Below are 21072 nucleotides of genomic sequence, written 5' to 3' on the forward strand. Positions count from 1 at the left end.
GGCCAGGCCTCTTCTCTCCAACTTGGACTACAGTGCTTCTTCTCTGTTCTTCTGCCGCTCCTTCTTTTTCTCTGGACTGACCTTCTGCCTACCTCCCTTCCCCTCGTTGCTTCTTCCTGGAAGGGAGCTGGAATGCAAGGGAAAGTTTCCAGATTGATGTCAGGGAGGAAAGGGAACAAAATGCAAAACAGTAAAGAGCGGTGGAAAACAACACAAATATATTCTGCTCATTTTTGGTATGTTCTGACAAGTGACCAATTGGTAGCTCCGGAAAAAGGAGGAGAGTTTTTAATCACTACATGCTCCGAGGGAGGCCAAACTTTCTTGCTGCCAAGTGGAACAAAGCAGGCAAGGAAGAATCTTCCTTCCTCCCTGGTAGGATTTGTAGTGAAGAGGAGATGACACAAGCCTCCAGTGCTTGCTCCTAATAAAGGGTATATCTACACTGTAGAATTAATGCAGTTGGACACCACTTTAACTACCATGGCTGAATGCTAAGGAATCATGAGAGTTGTAGTTTTACAAGATCTTTTTCCTTCTCTGCCAAAAGGGGTTTGTGCCTCACCAGGCTACAACTCCCATGATTTCATAGCATCGAACCATGGCAGTTAAAGTGATATCAAGCGGCATTAATTCTGCAGTGTAGATGCATCTAGGTTAAAGTGATGGGAGGCATCAGCAGGGATCCATAAATCCTGTTTAGTTGGCTTGGCTTCTAAGTTTTTAAGATGGGCCCTGGAACTTTAAAAAAACTCTGTCAGAAACATGAAAGCTAGAAACTGTGTATCAATTTACTTGTTTTAAAAGGAATGTTAATCATATCTTTTAAAAATCCTTGCTGAATTAGAATACATTAGGAGAAGCAGCAAGTCCTACACTTTTCAGCATTCCAGTTTTGATTCTACCTAACTACTAGTTTTGTTTTATTTCAATGTTTATATCTTCTAAATGCTGTTACAGTGCTTCTTGAAATTTTTTTTTTACATAAGAACAATGTCAGAGCTGTGTGGTGTAAAATGTTCTACAGTATGGTCACCATACCTATGGTTGTGTCTATTTCTGGATTTACCATGGAGATGTGAAATCACAAATAGTAATGAAACTATTGAAATGAATGAATGATACGGCAAGGAAGAGAACACCTTTCTATTATTTCTATGTCCTTCAATGCAATTCAGTGATCAGCTTCCAATGGAAGCTTGCTATAGAATCATGCTACAGGATGTACAAAATGCCTAGTAAATTACATTGTGGGTACCTGTCTGCATAGGTGAGGGCCATGTTATATTTTGATCTATGACCTGAACTTGTACAATGCTTATTAATGGACTAAATATAATCTGAGAGACCAACAAAAGTCAGCTATACCATGAAGTATTCTGTGCATTATTTGGAAACCTGAACATGAAGGGATTCCCCGAAGTACAAGTGGAAACCTTATGTGGAAACTTCTCATGTTAAGAGCCACTAGAACAAAGAGAGAGGGCTGAGTTCAAAGTGGGAGAAAGAGATCAGCCTTGCAGTCAGGAAAGTCCCACTCAAAACAGGAAAGATGACAAATCTTTCTCCTTAGTGGCTATATGCAAAGATCCTAAGAAAAGAGTTGACGTTTATATGCGAAGTAGGGAGGACAGATTTGTAGCTGGAATGGAAAGACAGAGATGGGCTTGAGTTAGAAAATTCATGACCTGTTTGCTCTCTACTACAGTTACTAGGATGTGGGTTATATTTTGTTAAAAACACCTATTGGCTTCCATGTGTTGTGTATATGTTTAGGACATAGCTGAAATGTGTGTGTTGAAAAAGCGTTGTCCATAGGGCACATAAATCTGTCCATAAGGCATTTCCTTTGCTCCAAAATGTCTCTAAATCCCCATCTTTGGAACCTGCCCTGGAAACCCAGTTGTCAAAATTACATTGCTTTTTTTGTCCCCAAATTTCCCCAGGAAGGAGATGTTATGTGGCATCTATTCCAATTTAGGTGCAGGAGAGGCCTTTTTTGAAATGGGAATACTTCCATCCTTTTTCTTGTTAAAAAATCCTCTCCTTGGCCTAGATTGATATCAAGAAATTAAACCCCCAAATTATGAAGTATATACAATTATATGAAATAGAGATCACACCTCCACAAAACCTAGCGAGCCCACACCTTTTGTCTTATATTAACTGTTCGTATAAATTGTCTCTGGAATGTTGTCTGGTTGCACCCAAGACCCCAGTCTTTAATTTTCATAATCCTTTCACAATGGACTGGGGGAAGATTACCCAATGGATGTACATCAGAGCTCTCTGGATCCATTTCCTGCTCCCAATGATAAGATCGGGGATATCTGTGGGGAAAAATCCAGCAACTATGTCTTGAGCCAGCTTTACCTCTTGGGATGGTCATCTTCCTCAAGTATCTGTTGTGTTTTTCAGCCAGTTGGGAGGTGGTGTGGATTTCTTCAGTAGCTTCAAATGAAATATAAATGCTGTGTTTTTTCATTTGTGTTATGTCAGTACTTTGGAGTGCTTTCTCCACTGACATCCTCTCTGGCCATTGAGAATAAAACCTCTGTTTTTGCCTTCTACCCATCTGTGTCCAGTTTGGCCTTCTGGAAAGCTAGACCCTCTGGGCCTTCAAACTTGCAATTTACCGAAGCTGAAATCACTCAAGAAGATTGTCCCAAGAAGGGCTAAATCTAGGGTAAATTGGCCTAATGTGCCCTAAAGAGCATTGGGGACATTCAGGGTTAAAGGGTTGTTGTATGTTTTCCGGGCTGTATGGCCATGTTCTAGAAGTATTCTCTCCTGATGTTTCACCCACATCTATGGCAGGCATCCTCAGAGGTTATGAGGTATATGGAGAAGCTAAGCAAGGAAGGTTTATATATATATGTGGGAAGTCCAGGGTAAGGGAAGAACTCTTGTCAGTTGGAGGCCAGCTGTAAATGTTGCAGATAATCACCCTAATTTGCATTGAATGGCTATATCTAGCTACTTTCTGCCTGGGGGCATTCTTTGTTACCTGCCCCTAGTTCCCATGTCTCAGCATGTTGCTTCTTATTTACTGTTCTGATTTTTGAGTTTTTTTTAATACTGGTAGCCAGATTTTTTTCATTTTCATGGTGTCCTCCTTTCTGTTGAAGTTGTCCACATGCTTGTGAATTTCAATGGCTTCTCTGTGTAGTCTGACATGATAGTTGTTGGAGTGGTCAAGCATTTCTGTGTTCTCAAATAATATACTGTGTCCAGGTTGGTTCGACAACACATTTGGGGTTAAAATTTTTTTCTATGAGAGTGGACATGATGGAGCATGCACCCCCCCCCCCCCCCAGGACTAGAGGGATAATGTGGTTCAATTTCACAGTTGCCTGCCTTTGCCCTAGCTGAAAATGAAGCTCCTGGAATGAAATCCAGTGCAAATTAAGTCTAGTACCAGCTAAGTGTTTTTCATCTCTTTATCTTTTGGCATTCCTGTCATCCCTTTCGATTTTAACTTGAGGCAAACATGAACAGAGGAAATCCGGCTTGAGAGGATTCATTGGACAATACATAGTTGATGGAACTGCTGATGAAACCTAGAGTCTGAACTCTGCATTTTTCCGGTTGACTCTTTGAAAAGTTGTTTTTGGAAAGAAAAATGCATACCTAGAAAATAAAAAGATACAAATATGCTAGTTTATCTCTGCCCTAGTAAACCATACTCCACTTCCCTGAATGTAAGGTTTGGGAAGGTGTGTCTTTTCAGGGTGGGGCCCCCCAAATAATTGTGCTTGTGAACACAGGCTGCAGAACCTTGGCTTTTGTGTCTCTCGGTGTAGCCAAATTGCCTGTAGGCTTTTAGCCATGAAAGTATCATTTGTGCTGTGTGTTCAGGCCTGAAGCCTCTTCTGTATAATTACTGTACCGCTTCATAGCCCCAGAAATGTTAAGTATCTTGGCAGCAAAGTCTCTGTGTAAGAAGTTTACTCTAGGTCAGAACCAGGCACCGAGGGGTGCCTGGGATGAAAACTTCATGCCGATTTCATTCTCCAATTGTTTCTGACTCTTTCTGTGTTTCTTTTATTCTTTTACCTCCCCTTTCAGAATGGATCAGGCTATATCCTATCTTCTCTGCTCACTGCCTTTTCTTATCTACTGCCATACTTGGCAGATTTAGCTTTCATCTGGCCATGTGTTGAACCACAAAAAGAGAAGGATCACATTGCTGTTTTTATTACAATGTCACTGATGTACAAAGCTTTTTTATATAGGAAATGAATAGATCCCTGCCCTGAAAGAACTATGGTCCTAAAAAAAATAAAGTTTTGGGGAAACAACAAAAGAAGGGAATAAAAGACAAGCATTTTGAAGAAAGAATGTGAACAAATTAAAGTTTACATGTACTCAAAGCTTGGGAATGAAGCACATCCTTATGATTTCTTCCAGCTCCATGATTCTGTGATCCTGAAGCACCAGATTTTGCAAAAAAAAAAAATATGTAATCTTTAGTTGCTGAGCAGCTATGTAAAATCTTCCTTTATTTCAGAATTTATCCTACCAGTCCTCGTCAGCATGGCATACAATAAATTGAAAGAGGTTGTCTGGCTCAAGGCAACTCAGTAAGCTTCATGTCCCAAGTGCAAATTGGATTCCGGATCTCCTAACTCCTAGTCTGACATTGCCATCATTTTTTTATTTTTTAAAAAGGAACACGCACACAAGTTTTGAGTATTCAGTCTCTCATAAGCACTTTTTTAGTGCAGAATTTGGAAATTTAATCCACTTGGAAAGGCATCCAGGGATACAATCAAGGAAAAGGACAGTATGTGAAACTGGCATGAAACACATATCACGTCACGTCAAATTGTGTCATGCCTTTCCCTGTTCTATACTTAGAGGTGAAGGCAGTTTGTCATCAGAAGACAAAGATCCTTTGATACAGACGTTGATTAAGCCAGATGCTTTAATGGTAACTTTGCCTTCTCAAAATTATAAAGGTAACTGTGTGCCAATGTTTATTTTTGGCCATTCTGGCAATGCAAATAATACAATACAACTCCTGTATCCATGTCATCAGTGCCTGCAGTTTCATTTGTCTACATTTGATAAAGTATGTCCTCTCTGGGCATTTTCTAGGTCCTCCCATGTGACTTTATGGTATTCTTGGACCAGAGGTTCGTAATTCCGATAGAGGTCAGTTTCACATATCCATGCAAAGTCTGGGAACATTGTAAATGCTGTAAATACAGAGGTTCTCTTTCCATAGACTGGTGTTTTGATGTTTGTTTTAAAATGATGTCTTCCCATCTAACACGCAGGCCTGCATTGCAGGAAAAGGCATTTTTACAATGAGTTGCTTGATAGCTGATGAAAGGCAAGGGCAAGAATCCAAGAGCAAGTACTTTGCTGGGAGCACAACTGCATGTCCTACTGGGATGTCCAGAGTATTCTTCTATACAGTACCTATTCAGTGCAATGGAAGAAGGACAGCAAATGCTTCTCAGCAGTTCAGTTTGCATCTTGTATTATTAATCCCAAGCATGTATATTTCAAAAGAAGGAGATGGTAAACCATATCTGAGCATTCCTTGCTTAAGAAACCCTATGAAATTCATGGGGTCGCCATAAGTTGACAGGCAATTTGAAGGCAAATATTCACATACACTGAGAAGTTGAGATTCCACCCTTTCAGTGACGGGCTTTCTGAATGGAACGTTTCCAGGTGTGTTAGACTCCAAGATAATAATTGTTGAATGCATGTACGCAGTCACACATCATCTTGCTAGTAGGGTTGTCAGAGCAAAAACTGGAGACGACTCCAGTTGTGTAGAAGAGGGAATTTCAGCAGGTGCATCGTGTTATGTAATTTTGTGAAGCCTTATGACAGAGGTGAGAACCCATTCTGGGGGTTCAGGCTAGTTTTGAATCTTAAGTGTCCAGGCATGTCATGCTGCATGTGGAAGTGAGGTGTTGTAATTTTTGTTGTGGAGCCCTTGGGAGCTACTTGCAATCCTCAGCTAATAAAGTGGCTGATCATGCTATTTTTTCTGCAGATCAAATGTTTCTATACAACTCATTTGAAGGACCACATTCTCCCATGCAAACTTGGCACATCTTTGGAGTTCTTCTTGGGCGGCTCTTCTCTGTGTCTCACCTAATATCAAACTATAGTTTTGCTTCTATTGCTATGGAGGAAATTCAGCAAGTATTGTTTGTGAATTATACCAAAATATATTAAAAGAGTACACTGAGAATAAAGCTGCAGATGTTCTTTGGAGGCTGTATTATAAAACTTTATAGGAAGTTTCCTTCTTAAAATAGAAAGTTTGTAGAGAAGTCAGAGATGTTTCAGTATTCTCTTTACTAGTGCTGTGTGGGATTCTTCTGTCTCTAATCCTGTTAGAGCCTATGATTTTAACTTTCTGTTTCATGGGGGGGGGGGGGGGGAGAAATCCAAAGGCTTCTGGTTACCTGTGTTGTTAACAGTAAACTTTGGAAATACCCAGAGTCCGCATTAAGCTTCATCCCCACTTTGAAGATAGATCCCTGCTGCACATGGTATCCATTCATTTAGCCATGGATACAGGGACGTTGGTTGAGGCAAGAATGCGGGACATCTGATTCTTGTTAGCAGTATTCCCTGCACGTTGCAGCACTGAGCATCTTTGTAAAGCCAAGCCTCCCCTTCCCCCAAATCAACAGAGTTTACTTCAATTAATGTGAAATTTTACAGTTGGTTTTTGTTCAGTAAGGCTTGCTTTATTTCCTTCCTATCAATTGCTTTTTGGTTGTTACCAGTATTTAGTCTTCTAGTTTGGGAAAAATTATATGCATGTTGGGAAGGAAGCACTTTGTGGATACTTGTCAAGCATGGATTTGCTTGCAAACCACTTCCTGTTCAACTCTGAAAATGACTATTCAGTGACTGCTAAACAACCACAAGAAGGTCTCTTTCCCTTCCACCATATTTGGATGCATCTTTGCAATCCAACACTGTTAACAACAAAAGCCCTGTCTACTTGGAACATAATAATGAATAAACTTTCAAAATTACCAGAGAAAGGCAAAGTGTCTATGTTTTGACTGACTGGAATGAAGTCTCATGAACCCTACTACTGCGTTATTCTGAAGATGTGCAGTGGGCTCTGGTTAAATTGTTTGTATACATTAATGTTGGCAATATTAAACATTTAATGTATTAATACATTACTAATTAGCTGTGTTAGCAAGCAAAGGCATTACATCCAGGAAATGTAAGCAAACAAACAAGAAGCAGATAGAACAGTGTGTGTCTTTTCAATCCAAAAACCAGTTTCCTAACTCTTTTAACCTTGCTAGTATAACCAATGGTGACAATTATGGGAGCTGCAGTCCAAAGATATCTGGAGGGCCTCAGTTGCCCATCCTTGGGTTTAGAGTACCTATATAAAAAGGGGATTTCGCTTCAGTTCTATGCTGAACCCAAGCATTTCAGTCTGAACCTTAGATACCTAGTTTCTATATGAGATATCATTCTTTAATATTTGTGATTTCTTTAATGCAGCAAGGTGTAGTGGATTGACAGTTAGACTGTGATTCTGAAGACAGGGTTCAATCCTCCATTTGGCTATGGAAACCCATTGGGTGATCTTAAGTTTATCAGATACTTTCTGCTCCAGAAAACCTTGTGATAGGTTTGCCTTAGGGTCATCATAGGTTGGAAACTTACTAAACCATAACAACAGAGTTTAATCTCCAGATAATTGATTTAGATGAAGGCTATTACCTGAACAGTTGCAAAGGCCACTTATTTGCTTAGCTGCTAGTCACACTTTTGGAAACATGCCTCCAGGCACTTAAACTTGGCCTTGAATAACTTGCTATGTCAGGTCTCTTTTCCATTGTTCTAACTATTCAAAACACAACATATCTTACATACTACAACGGTGGTACAACCCAGCCAGTTTACTAGATTTAGGATTTCTGGGAGTTGAAGGCCAAAACATCTGGGGACTCACAGGTTGAGAACCACTGTACTACAATGAGGTGGAAGAATAGGGCTTTTTGAAGGAATACTTATTCTCTTGGTAAGATAATATTTGAATGGAATGGTTAAGAGAACAGAAGGCCACATGTGAGAATGTGATTCATCCAAATGCATTCTCTGTGTGGTATGGGCAAAAAAAAGGAAAAATGGCTGCCATTCTCTGTGTGCATATGTAGACTCTCTCGGAATCTCAAACCTATTGTAGATGAAGAGAAACAGCAAACCATTACTGAACTCCACATATTGAGTGAATTACTTGCTCCCACTTTGGGTTGTTTCCAGGAAATCCTTTTATCTTTGTGTTGGAGGCAGATTCAACATTATTTCAGTAGCTCAAGGTTTTAGTTTTGCTTACTTTATGGGCAGTCCTGGCTGCAATTCATCCTAAGATATATCCATGAGGCAATTTATAGAGTTATTTGGAATGTAGCTTGAAGAATCTGCTTTCATTACATTTCAATAAAACAGATTGATCTTTCCCTTTGACAATTTATTTTTACAAAGAAGTTGCACATATAGATTATTATGCCTTTAGTCCCAGGAAAGTAGTGATGATTAGATGGAAAACTGAGATATCATTATGTGTATAAGTAGCACACTGATTTCCTTCTCAAATATGCTATATCCTCCCACCCCTCATCATATTTAAGGTACATCTACCCTACAGATTAAACTGTAATCAACCCTACACATTATTTGGAATTTGGACATAGAACTCCAGTGAAAGTATTAAAAAAACCCCTATGAATAAAAATTTGGTCATTATTTTACCTGAGAGAACATCTCCCTAGGAATCTCTGGGTCCTCCAGCATGATTCCGTGGTCAGTGTCCATCAGAAGCTAACCATAAGAGTTGTATTGGAGGACCTGGAGAAAACACTTCTAGGATGCTAAGGTCAACTTCTGCTTGGAGGTTCAATGCTTAAGATGGAATTTTATTTGCTGCTTTGATTCTCCTTTGTGGAGAGAAAAAGTGGGGTATAAATAATAACAATAATAATATCACACAGTCCTAGACACTTGGGAAGTGTTCGACTTGTGATTTTGTGATATGAAATCCAGCATATCTATCTTGTTTGCTGTGTCATAAAATAATAATAATAATTCTAAACTGTTTTGAATTCATGTTTTTAGTTTTAAATTGCATTAAATGTTGTGTTACAACGCGTTTTATCTTACATTTTAAGCCATTTTAATTCAATATTCAAAGAAAGCATAGATGTAAATTAAATGAAAATTAAATAACATGGTTGAATGAAAGGCATCTTGTCTTCCACGGTAGAATGTGACTTGTATTGTACACAGTATCTATTCTACTGCTTAAGAAGTAACAGTTATGATTTATCAGGGATGGGAAAGTAATTTGTTCAGTTTACATTTTAATAAGCTCCACTTAATTTGTACTCCTTAAATGAAAAACCAGATTGAAATTGATGTATTGTTTAATATTTGTACCGCCTATTCAACATTGAAGTGCCAGTTTGCACTGTGAGATGAGAGGGCCATGAACAAGGCGAGGGAAAGGGAAAGGTGTGCTTCTATCTACCACATCTTCTGAATATTTAATAGGATATATCAGGTTCCCAAGAGTATAAGAGGTAACTCTTGCCATGGAAGTATTTTCCCAGGGGTGGCAAATAGCAAATGGAAGGCAGGTACTTCACCAGGAAAAAGGCATTGTTTGGAGACATGGTACAAATAGAGAAATGATGGGTTTAGTGAGAAGTGAGCAACATACAGTGCAGTGTTTTAAATATCAAGGTTCTAGTTGCAAAGAAAGGGAATAAAAGTCAATGTTTGCCTTCTTATTTTTAAAATGTGAACAATACACATTATAAATAATGATATTCCCTGTAATGTGTTGCTTTATGTGGCAATGAGGGCACAACAATGGACCTTTCACAAAATAACATATCAAGTAGTAAAAGGGTTACTTTGGAGGAAGTGATAACAATGACCATTTATCATTTACCTCTTTGGAGAGGGTTAACATTGCATCCCTCTGAAGGCAAGACAGTGTTTCGTTTTCGTCTTGTTTGGAGGACTATTGAGACTTGTGACGAATTCCTGAGGCCAGATGTTGGCCTATACTTTTCCAGAGCGTCTTCACCCTCATTTTAGACATCAGGAAATATTATTTTGACCTACATAATGGTGACGTAGGTGATACAGAGCCCTCTTTATGGATCTGACAGTATGAGTGAGAATTATTAGCAAATTCCAGCAAAATGTGTTTCTTATAAGTTTCGTTGAATATTCTTGTTTAGAATTATTTTAGCTTTTTTCTGTTTGTCTTGTGTGCGTGTACATCTTTCTTGAAGAAAAATCTTACGCATGGCTGCCACTGAAAATTTATTATTTTTATTTTATTATTAAACTTATATACCACTACTCCCGGTTTGGCTCGGAGCGGTTTACAAAAATAGATTAAAACAATACACTTGGCTTTAAAATAACAATAAAAACAATAAAAGCAACAATAAAAATGGCAGCTGGATGTCCAGTTTCCTTTCCTCCTTTAAAGAAAATTTCCCTTGCCCTGGGTTTTGCAACATTTCATATGCTCACTATGATCACCCCACCATCCAGGAAGGGGGAAATTATAAAATTGGGTTTGCAGGAGTTAAATAGACATTGTATAGAATGAGCATTCTTTACTGTGGAATTTGGAAATCCTTCATATTCCAAATCAAAAATAGTCCACATGGGTATCTGAGATCGTGACACCATTGCTTTCTGATGATTTAATGTAGATAACCTTTGTTCATTGTGGACTGCTGACCTGAAGGTTGGGTTGCTGACCTGAAGGCTGCAGGTTCAAATCCGCAAGACAGGGTGAGCTCCCGTCTGTCAGTTTTAGCTTGCGGGGACAAAAAAGAAGCTTCCCAGCAGGATGGTAACATATCCAGGCATCCCCTTGGTAATGTCTCTGTAGACAGCCAATTCTCTCACATCAAAAGCGATTTGCAGTATGTTCTCAAGTCGCTTCTGGCATGATTAAAAATGCACAAAATTATAAGAAATATCATATGAAATTACCTTCAGGTTATGTGTATACTAAACAGAAATGATATATCTAATTATGTACATAACTTACAATTTTGTATTCCAAAATCCCAAATTTACGATACTCCGGGTCCCAAACATTTTGGATAAGAGATGCTCAGTCTTATTAGATGTTCTTGAGCTTGAGGAGAGAACAGGACTAGAAATGCAATTTTAGCTTTTGACATCAAGCAAAATCAACCTTTGGGCTTTCTTTGCTTTCTGTGCCAGTTGTTTACTCTCCACTTTTGGTATGCTTTTGCCGTGTTTTTGCTTTGAACTCAGTTCCTAGCATGGGGCTGTCCCCCTGGTGTGACCTTTCCTTATTTTCTTTCCCTTTTTAATGGCAAGATTTTACTAACCAACATAAAAGCTAAAGAAACAGTTGTGACTTTGGGGCACAACAGTTTTGTTGTGTCCAAAAGCCACAACAAAAGCTTAAGCTGTGCCAAAGCCAAGAAATCTTGCATGGGAACATGGTTTCTCTTTTAGTGGTGGCATGTTAACCAAACCTTACCCAGTGGCCACATTGAATTTTATTTTTTCTTTTGGATCCCTTCAAAGTGAAGTGTGAACTCTCTGCTGAATCAGCTGCTCTTCCTTTTGTTCATTCCTTTCTCCTTTTGTGCTCCCATCTGCCTCCTCTTTACAAATACTTTCAACATTACATTTCCACATAATCAGTGGCATAGTGGGAACTTTTGAAGTCTTAGGCAGTCATCTTGAAGAACTTTTTAGCTACATTTCTAAAGAAGAGCTGCACATACAGGCTGATGTGTTGATCCATATTTTAAACAGAATGGAACCAACCAGAATATTCCATCTCTAGCATAATATTTTAGGATCTTCATAGACTGGAAATGACTTGATAATAACAGCAACATTGGTTTTTCATTGCCACATTGAGACCAAGCATTGGACCATGATTCTGGAGACCAAATGTCAAATCTCTGCTCAGACATGAAAGCCTACTGGGTGACTTTGGGCAAGCCACATTCTCTTAGCAAAGGCAACCCCCCTCTAAACAAATTGTGCCAAGAAAACCACATGATCTTGAGGTTGCCCATGAGTTGGAAATTACTTCAAAGCCCACAACAGTGCCCAGACATCCCTCTCAGAATTTTTTTTGTAGTTCTGACAGTCCATACAGAATCTTTTGGCTCAAATCCGTATCTTTCTACTTACAAGAGGAAAAGCCTCCAAGAATGTTTTCTCTAACTGATGTGTCTTCAAGTTAATTCCAACTGATGTGGTCTGTATCATAAGTTTTCTGGGCAAAATAAAAATAAAAATAGAGAAGGTCTGTCATTTTCTTCCACTTAGACTGAGAAAGGTGTGACTTTTCCAAGGTCAGCCAGTGAGTTTCTATGGCTGAGTGGGGATTTCTTCCAGCTTGGTTCTTAACTTGTGGTCCATGGATCCCTGTCAGGGATGTGATGTCCTCATAGCAGATCCATGTGGACTTTAAAATACTTGTATGCTAAGAAAAAAATGAAGGGAAAGGAAAGGAAGGTGGATGAACAAACATACATCAATTTCAAGGAGAAGAAGTCTTTCACTGATGGGCATAAGAGGTCCAGGGTAAAGCAAACATTAAGAAGTGCTGTTTTGGGAGAATGGCAGGAATATGAATCAAATAAAGAAATTAAAAAAAAAACCACAAATCCTAATATTTATCTCTTACTACTGAGCTCTTCTTTGCCCGCTCTGCCATTTTCTCTTGTTGTAAGTCTCACATAGGCAAGACTGTAGATAACTTTTCTTGCTTGTTCATTAAAAATAATTGGGGAACTTTGCTATCCAAACAAATAAGCTCTGTTGTCTTAGCAGAATCTAATATTTTGGAAGACACTTATATGCATTTTATAGTCACTCTAAATGTTATTGAAAGATTTATGGAATAAAGGGCCTAAAATTGTGTTTTTCAGATTAGCTTACCAAAGAAATGATGATGATGATGATGAAGAAGCTGCCAGAGAACGTCGTAGGCGGGCCCGGCAGGAACGACTAAGGCACAAGGAAGATGATGACTTAACAGGGCAAGGGACAGAGAAGACCGAAGTCAACGCACAGAACAAGTAAGGCTCTGTGTTAACTAAATTGTTTTACTAACTTTTGGTGGACTGTCTTTCTACTGCCTACCTGACTTCCAGGGTTGTTAGTCACGTTAGGAGCACTGAACAATTAACTGTTTCTGCAGTTCAACATGGTGTTGTCTAGCTCCCATTTTACCAGGAAATTCCAGCAGCAGCTTTCAAGAGAATGTACTTGAAACTTAAGCTGTGTTTATAATCAGTGGCTTGTTTTCAAATGTGTACTTTGAGCAGATGCAAAGCTAGCAGGCAGCAATTGTTCCCATTTCCCGGTACTGTAGAAATTGAGCCTACAGCTAGAAATCTCTTACCACATTTTCCGCACAAACTCCAGACATAAACACTGTTTCTTGTCCTTGTTTAAAATCTGTTTTTTAAGTCCTGGGGAGCCTAGTGAATGTCGTATGAGAATCAGTATTGCTGGAGTCCATTCTTGCTTCCCATCTGCTCAAGCTAAAATCTCCAGTACATTCAGCTGGCGGTTTGGGGGGGGGGGGGGAAGTATTTGTAAACCATGGATGGTTGAAAATATTTAGAATCCATTGATATTGCGGGATGACTATGTTTTTTTAAAATATTGTAATAGTTGTTATTCCTGATGATTACAAATACTGTATATACAAATCTTTGACATTGCCAGTTTAAAGAGGGTGTAATGTGAAAGAACTTGGAAATGTTATTTTTTATGCTGCCTCAGATTTCTTGAAGTTATAGTCAAAAAAGTAAGATTTCCAGACTCTGCCAAGGTTCTGGAGTCATGTTCAAACAGAGCAGACAAGGTTAGACTAGATCACTGTCCCCAAACTTTGATCCTCCAGATGTTTTTCACTTTGGCTCCCAGAATTTGTGACTTGGCTAAGATGGCTACAGCTTCTGGAAGTTGAAGTCTAAAACATCTGGAGGACCAGAGTTTGGGAACCACTGAACAAGATGGACAAGCAGATGTTATATCAGTTGGCTCCCTAAATATCCTTCGTATCTTTATCAGGGTTATCTAAGTAGTCTGTTGGGTTTCAGAGCTGCTTCATGTTTTTTGTGTAAGCTGTTGTTCTGCAGTTCATATACATTCTTTGTCTTATAGCATTGGAGACGAAGAGACCAAAAGTACTACAACTGTTAGAAATACTCAAGGTGATGGGGATGATGATGCCGTGTTCCTGGAGAGGATGGCAAGGAGAGAAGAAAGGCGCCAGAAGCGTCTCCAGGAAGCCCTGGAGCGCCAAAAGGAATTTGACCCAACAATTACCGATGAGAGTCTGTCCCTTGTCAACAGAAAGGTGATGAACAACTTTGAAGAAAATGAAACTCCAGACAAAGAGGAAAAGGTGGAAACCCAGAGGCGACGCTATGAGGTGGAAGAAACTGGAACCATCACCAAATCATACCAGAGGAATAACTTGAGGCAAGAGGAGGAAGATGAGAAGAAAGATGAGGAAGATAAGGAGGAGACAGAAGAGGACAAGCCCAAGGAGAGAGCCATAGAGGATAATCAGGTAGAAGTAACATTAGAAAAGAAAACAGACACTGAGGAGGAAGCTGTAGTGTTGGAAATAAAATATCCAGAGGTAAATGCAGAAGAGGGAAAAGTAGAGAATGACATCAATGTCCTATTGGGGAGTGGGGAGGCCGTCACTGTCACAGTCGCTCTGGGTCAGAAGGATGAAGAAGAGGATGATGAAGCAGAAAAGGAAAAAATAGAGGAGAAAGAGAGAGCAGAGAGAGAGGAAATGGAGCGGGCCAAAGCTGAGGAGCAAAGGAAAGCAGAGGAGGAGAAGGAGAGGCTTGAAGCTGAGAAGAGGGCGGCTGAGGAAAAAGAGAGACTAGAAGCAGAAGAAAGGGAAAGGAAAGAACAGGAGAGGATTAAAGCAGAGGAGGAAAGGAAAGCTGCTGAGGAGAAAAAGAGAATTGAAGAGGAGGAGAAAAGAGCCGCCCAGGAGAAAGAGAGGCAGGAAGCTGAGGAAAGGGAAAGGATTAAGGCAGCTGAAGCAAAGAAAGCAGCCGAAGAAAGAGAAAGGGCTAAGGAAAAGGAAAAAAGGGAGGCTGAGGAACGGGAGAAAGCTAAGGCAGAGGCCAAGAGAGCAGCGGAAGAAAAGGCCAAGTTAGAAGAAGAAAGGTTAAAAGCTAAACAAAAGGCCGAGGAAAAAAAGGTAGCTGAAGTGAAAGGGAAGAAGGTAGAAGACAAGAAAATAGAAGACAAGCAGGTAAAAGAGAAGAAAGTACAAGAAGAAATCCCCTCAGCAGCTTCCCTAAGAAAGAAGGTACAGTAAACATTTTGCACCCAATCAGCTTCTGCCTGTGTTTTGTAGCAAATGTAATGCATTTTATGAAATGAACCAACAAAACTGGATTGGAACTTGCTCACATTTCTCTTTCTGCACATTTGCCTACTAACTCTTGCCAAAACGTTACTCCTCTTTGAACTTTAACTTGCTTCCACCTTGTCTGTAACCCAGTCTGTGCATGGTGTGTAATGAAGTTGCTTCCTTTTCGGGTCTTGAATCTTTTCACTGAAATGTATGCATGCTCTGTATTCTCCACAGTTTCCTTGCTTTCTCTTTCTATGGCTGTAAAAAATTGACCAAGGGCAATAGCTGAGCGCATATGCAAGTACCAAGACACAGCACAGGCTGCGGACAAGCACCCAGAGAACATACGTGGCGTGACGGCTGAATAAGCATCCCTGAGAATTAGCCAGAGCTCTGCTGTGATGTGTGAGAACATGGGCACTCCAAAATGTGGAAGGAAAGTGCAAATGTGCAGGAAGAATGTGAAAGCCACAGTGCCACTCGGAGAGCGTTGTGAGCACAGCAGGCGGCGGCACAGATTGAGGGGGTATGTGAGCACAGCTTTGTTGAAGCACCCGCTGCAAATGTTGTATAGGGAGTGATGTACAGTTGATGTTTTCATCTTACAAAACATATTGCACAAGGGGGAAGAGAAAGAGGTTAAAGTGGAAGCTAAAAAAGACAAGCTACAAGACGAGAAACTTCGGTCGCCATTCCGAAAAGAAGAGGTAACTATTGCCAGATATTCCTGATGATTTCCAAGGAGATGCTTAGCAAAAATCACTGATACAATGCCCCCTGCTTGGCTGGAGCCATGAGAACTGGTCCCAAATTCATACTTTAATATTGACAGGTTGATTGATGGCACTTGTTGGTGGTGGGTGCCATCACTTTTTGTGGGTCGTATACATATTTAGTACTTTAAGGGCGCCTTTGATGCTGGGTTTCTAAACCAGCGCCAACTATTCTTTCATTCCTTAATTTCTCCCTTTGCCTCATCATGACTTTTCTTCCTGAGATGATTAATTTCTTCTATTTGATATCCTCAAATATCTTTAGCCCCTTAATCTGAATCTAACTAATAATTTCCATTTCGCAATACAATAAAAGTTTGCAGACAACAGGTTCAGTTGTCTGTAACAGAAAGATTTACAAAACATGATGCATTGCATTTCTGCTATAAACACAGGAGCTGGTGCCATGGTGTTCAACTGTATGGTAAGTAAGGAATATGGGGCCTGGTTCTCATGGTACAGGGATAGTTGCAGATGTTTTCCCCTGTGGGCATGGGAAAACCCATTTATTTACCCCCTTTGTTACTCATGCACCTAATTCAGTGAAAATCATAGGTAAATAGAGTAAATACTCTCCAACTGCTCTTATGTATCGTATTTTGTAGAGAATTTCTCTCCTGCATTACCTTCCCATGCTGGTTGGGCACTCTGGGAGTTTTAGTTCAAAAATTAACATTTACATGTTCTGATTTTTAAGAGTATTTTCATATGATGTTCTTTTTTTGTGTGTGTCAGGAGCAACCGGAGTTGCTGCTGGAGTGAGAGAATTGGCCGTCTGCAAGGACGTTGCCCAGGGGACGCCCGGATGTTTTGATGTTTTACCATCTTTGTGGGAGGCTTCTCTCATGTCCCCGCATGGAGCTGGAGCTGATAGAGGGAGCTCATCCGCGCTCTCCATAATAACACCATAAAAACATCTCATAAGAACATATAGACACGGTTACAGATATAAAATGGGAAGCTGTTGAAACTGAGCTTGCATTTATGAGGGTGTCACAATAATAGTGTGTTACTAAGATCTTACTTATGCAGTGTATCTTGCATTTATTTTTGGATCTTATGACCACACTTTATATCAGAACTTAGGAACTATAGTCCAAAACAACTTATTGTCTAAGTCGTGCCTTAGACAGGTCTCCTGGTCCACTAATTGGCAGGAAGATGTCATTCCTTGCCATGCTGTCTAAGGCAGTGTTTCTCAAACTGTGCTCCTCCAGATGTTTTGAACTTCAGCTCCTACAATTCCTAACAGCTGGTAAGCTGGCTGGGATTTCTGGGAGTTGAATTCCAAAACACGTGGAGGAGCACAGTTTGAGAAGCATTGGGCTAAGGAATTCTGAAAACTGTAGTCCAGAAACGTAGAAATGCCAAAACTTGGGCCTTTCCTGGTCACTTTCCAGCAGAGGCATGCAATGAAATTGTGCTAGAATACCTAGAAAATGCCTATAGAGAACGTATTTTTGGGAATGGGGTAAATGAAATTGCATATAGCGGACCCATGGATACAAGATTCATAGGCAATATAGAAGTGTCTGAGATCCTGGAGAGCTGTGTCTATCACAAAATGTTAGTACAGAGAGCTAGACAGAGTGGCTGCAATGGCTGAGGATTCTGGCAGTTATAGTCCATTTTCAAACACTGGTGCTGGGTTCAGATGACTTGAGAGTATGAATCAGTAGATTCACTTTCTCTGAAGCTGGGATCCTTGGCATGTAAAATGCATCCACCAATGAGGCTGTCACCTCAAAATAATTTAGACAGTCTAAGATGAGAATCTTTTCACACCCTTCAGAAATGTCTATATTTTGGTCCATGTCTGTTGTTAAATAAGAAAGGGAATATGGCCCATTTCTGCTAGTCAGAGGATGATCTTGGCTGTTCTTGCGAAAAAGAGCAAACTGAGAAAAGCAGGATGACAGTTCATTTCATGTGAATCTGGCTTTCAGTTCTGTTTTCAGTTCCGCCATAGAATCTGCTTCATTCTCTGGACTACCTTAAGTTTCTGGGTGTGCAGCATTGGCCTGCAAAGTTCGTACTAAAGCAAGCTTTCTCATGACATGATATTTGTGGTATTTCCTGCTTCCACTTTGGCGAGACATGCTGCGTGAAAAGCAGGGTTATTCTTTTCTTTTTTTTATTTTCAGAGTCTTCCCCTCCCGCCTTTGTAAAAGGCATTCATGTTTACCAGAAGATAAGCCATTAGTTTAAAATATCTCGGTCCCACAACTGTCCTTGAAAAAATTTCTATTTAAATCGAGATTCTAGATTCAAGGGATTTGGAAAGATTCACATATTGTTTGTTAAGCATTTTTTTAAATAGGTCTTTGAGTAAACTCTTTTTTTTTCATGCCCAGGAGCAACCGGAGTTGCTTCTGGAGTGAGAGAATTGGCCATCTGCAAGGACGTTGCCCAGGGGACACCCGGAGTTTTTTTTTATGTTTTACCATCTTTGTGGGAGGCTTCTCCCATGTCCCTGCATGAGTAAACTCATTAAGATGTTCCTTGTTGATTAAATGGCTGCCTTTCAATCCTAATTAGTGCATTATTCAAATACTTTTAAATAACTTGTCTTGCTGTTCATTTCTATCGTTGAAAATATGTAGGTTTAGCTTCCTTCCCCAGTGTTTATTGCAGTTAGGAAGGCAGTGGAGGTACTGGGAGGAGTGGTGCTTAACTCTTTCTCCACTTGTGAAGACCAGTTGGGTGGGTCTGAATTCCTCTTTCCTTAAAGATTTTGGTCTGGTACATTTTAGCTCAGTTGCAACATCTTTGGACATTTATCTTTGCTTTCCAGTCCCAACAAACTTTTTAAGAACTCTGGCATTAGCATATGATCCTGATAGCAATGATTTTCTGACAGGTTAAGTCATGCCTAGATGTTAATTGGAACAGTGCAGAGTAAAATGTTCAAAAATATATTTTGGTCTGTAGGAAAGATTATTCCCATGAAAAACGTCCATTAAAGCAGTAGCAACCCCCCCCCCCCCCCGGTTTAAAACCAAATTTGTAATGGCACTGAAGAAAAACACAAATGTTCTTCCCTCAAATGAACCAATCCATTGACATCATACACAAAAAGTCACACTGTAAAGAGTATATCTGAGGTGCTGAAACGTCTCCGAAATGAGTTCAGCACTTTGGATAGCCCCTTGAAATTCTTCCTAAAGTCTGGAGTAGATTCATCTTTCGATTGATATGAGTACCATCAGTTGCACATGTAGATGAAAAGTTTTACCAAGATGAGAGTGAAATTTTCCTCCTAACTTCAACCTTTTAGTAGGGTACAGAGTAAGGGGAGTGGCATTTCTTTTCCAAGATACTACGCATAGGAATCTTGGGAAAGAAATTGGTTTTTGTAAATACCTTACTACACATTACAGTGGAATTGTGTTCGACTTGCAGAAGAGGTTAACATTGTGACAATGTACATGAGTGTTTGGCCTTTCATTCTGTCCATAAGCTCCAATCCTCAGTGAATCAGCATGAAATAGAAGGAAGGTACAGAGTGAAAAAGGTTGTTATTCCCTTTGCTTGTAGGTTGAAAAGAATTTGCAGAATGTTGTTTGTCATTGGTGGCCTGCTGACCACAGAAGGTGAAGTGTTTGGATATAACTTGTTCCTTTTCTGCAATACCTCTCTAGCAGATAAAAGACAGTAAATTCAACAGAGACAAAGCTCCCAAGGAGGACACTAAACCTGCCTGGGATCGCAAGAAGGGAATTCCTGATTCGAAGCCACAGAACGGGGAACGTTTCCCAGAACCTCCTGCTCACAAACTTAAGCATACAGAGAATGCTTTTAGGTAAGATATACACAGACATGGTAGAGTGTTTATACTTTGCCCTGATGTTTCCTTTTATGGGTCTCTGTTGTTGCAAGACAGACTGTGCCATAAGAAAGTCCAAGGATAGCTTTTTACATGGAAGACTTACATGTCTCCTGCCTCGATCGGTCTGCAATGTGAGCATAAAGCCAATGCAGAGTTAACTATTCATTCTCATTAGAAATGCTCAAAGGTTTCCTTCTTGAAACAAGGCCATAGTTAGACTTCTGAAAAAGATAATCTTTCTCATTTTCCACTGTATTGCATGGGAGATATGAGTTCAGTTTAGCGAGGTCAGCATAATTCTCCTAAGTATAATATTATTCCAAAAACAATTGAATAACTTAATTAGTTATAAATGCTATAAGAAATGCTCCAGATTCAGGGCAGGCTAACACTTGTCTGGATAGCAACAGATATCACCTTGGAATGGTAATTGGTGTCTCCTTATCCATGACCTTCTGCCTTGCTGAAGAGGTCTCTGGAATGTCTTGTTTCCCGATTGTACAATGCAAAACTGCAGGCTGGAGATGAAATGATAGCAGATGGATCAAATTGGAAGCCCCAGGAGCCTGTTGATGGGTCCAGATTACAGCAATTTCATATTTCCAGAAACGTTTGTGGCCCATTTCAATGTAACCTTATGAAATCAACACTTCAGTATGTCCAGTTGTTGGATTAGTCATCTGTTTTGTTTTAATCTCTCCCTCATTTCCCCTGGGGCTATTTCCAGTAGATGGGATGATATTGTAAATGCCACTCACAGGTTGTAAAAGTGATCCCAAAGTTGCATATTTCTGCAAGCCTGGACCTTGTGTGTTCAAGCCTTACTAAACAGCAATGCGACTGAATCAGGAGAGGCAAGAAGAATTTGGGTTGATTTACTGTATTTAATTTTAGTTGCTCATGTTTTCCACCCAGCAAAATCTGGAGGTGGCTTGCAAACCATTTTAAAATACCAATATGTGTAATCATAAAAATTAGACAAGACACACAGCAATACATACAATGTAGAAAAAATATTTCAGTTTCTTCATCTCCAT

The 21072-nt window shown here is 39.8% G+C and overlaps 1 protein-coding gene across 11 annotated transcripts in view; it reads left to right on the forward strand.

Annotated features, from left to right (window-relative positions):
• Positions 1-21072, forward strand: part of cald1 (caldesmon 1) — a 173356-nt gene that overhangs the window by 137100 nt on the left and 15184 nt on the right. For 5 of the 11 annotated variants that reach the window (XM_008110500.3, XM_062983123.1, XM_062983121.1 and 2 more), the window contains 4 exons: positions 12963-13112; positions 14209-15385; positions 16057-16140; positions 19848-20008. In XM_008110500.3, the coding sequence (XP_008108707.2) occupies positions 12963-13112; positions 14209-15385; positions 16057-16140; positions 19848-20008 (1572 nt within the window). The remainder of the gene's footprint in view (positions 1-12962; positions 13113-14208; positions 15386-16056; positions 16141-19847; positions 20009-21072) is intronic. The other 6 variants (XM_062983122.1, XM_062983127.1, XM_062983126.1 and 3 more) reach the window with 4 other exon arrangements.

This window comes from Anolis carolinensis, chromosome 5 (genome assembly GCF_035594765.1).
Source record: "Anolis carolinensis isolate JA03-04 chromosome 5, rAnoCar3.1.pri, whole genome shotgun sequence".
NCBI classification, from domain to species: domain Eukaryota; kingdom Metazoa; phylum Chordata; class Lepidosauria; order Squamata; family Dactyloidae; genus Anolis; species Anolis carolinensis.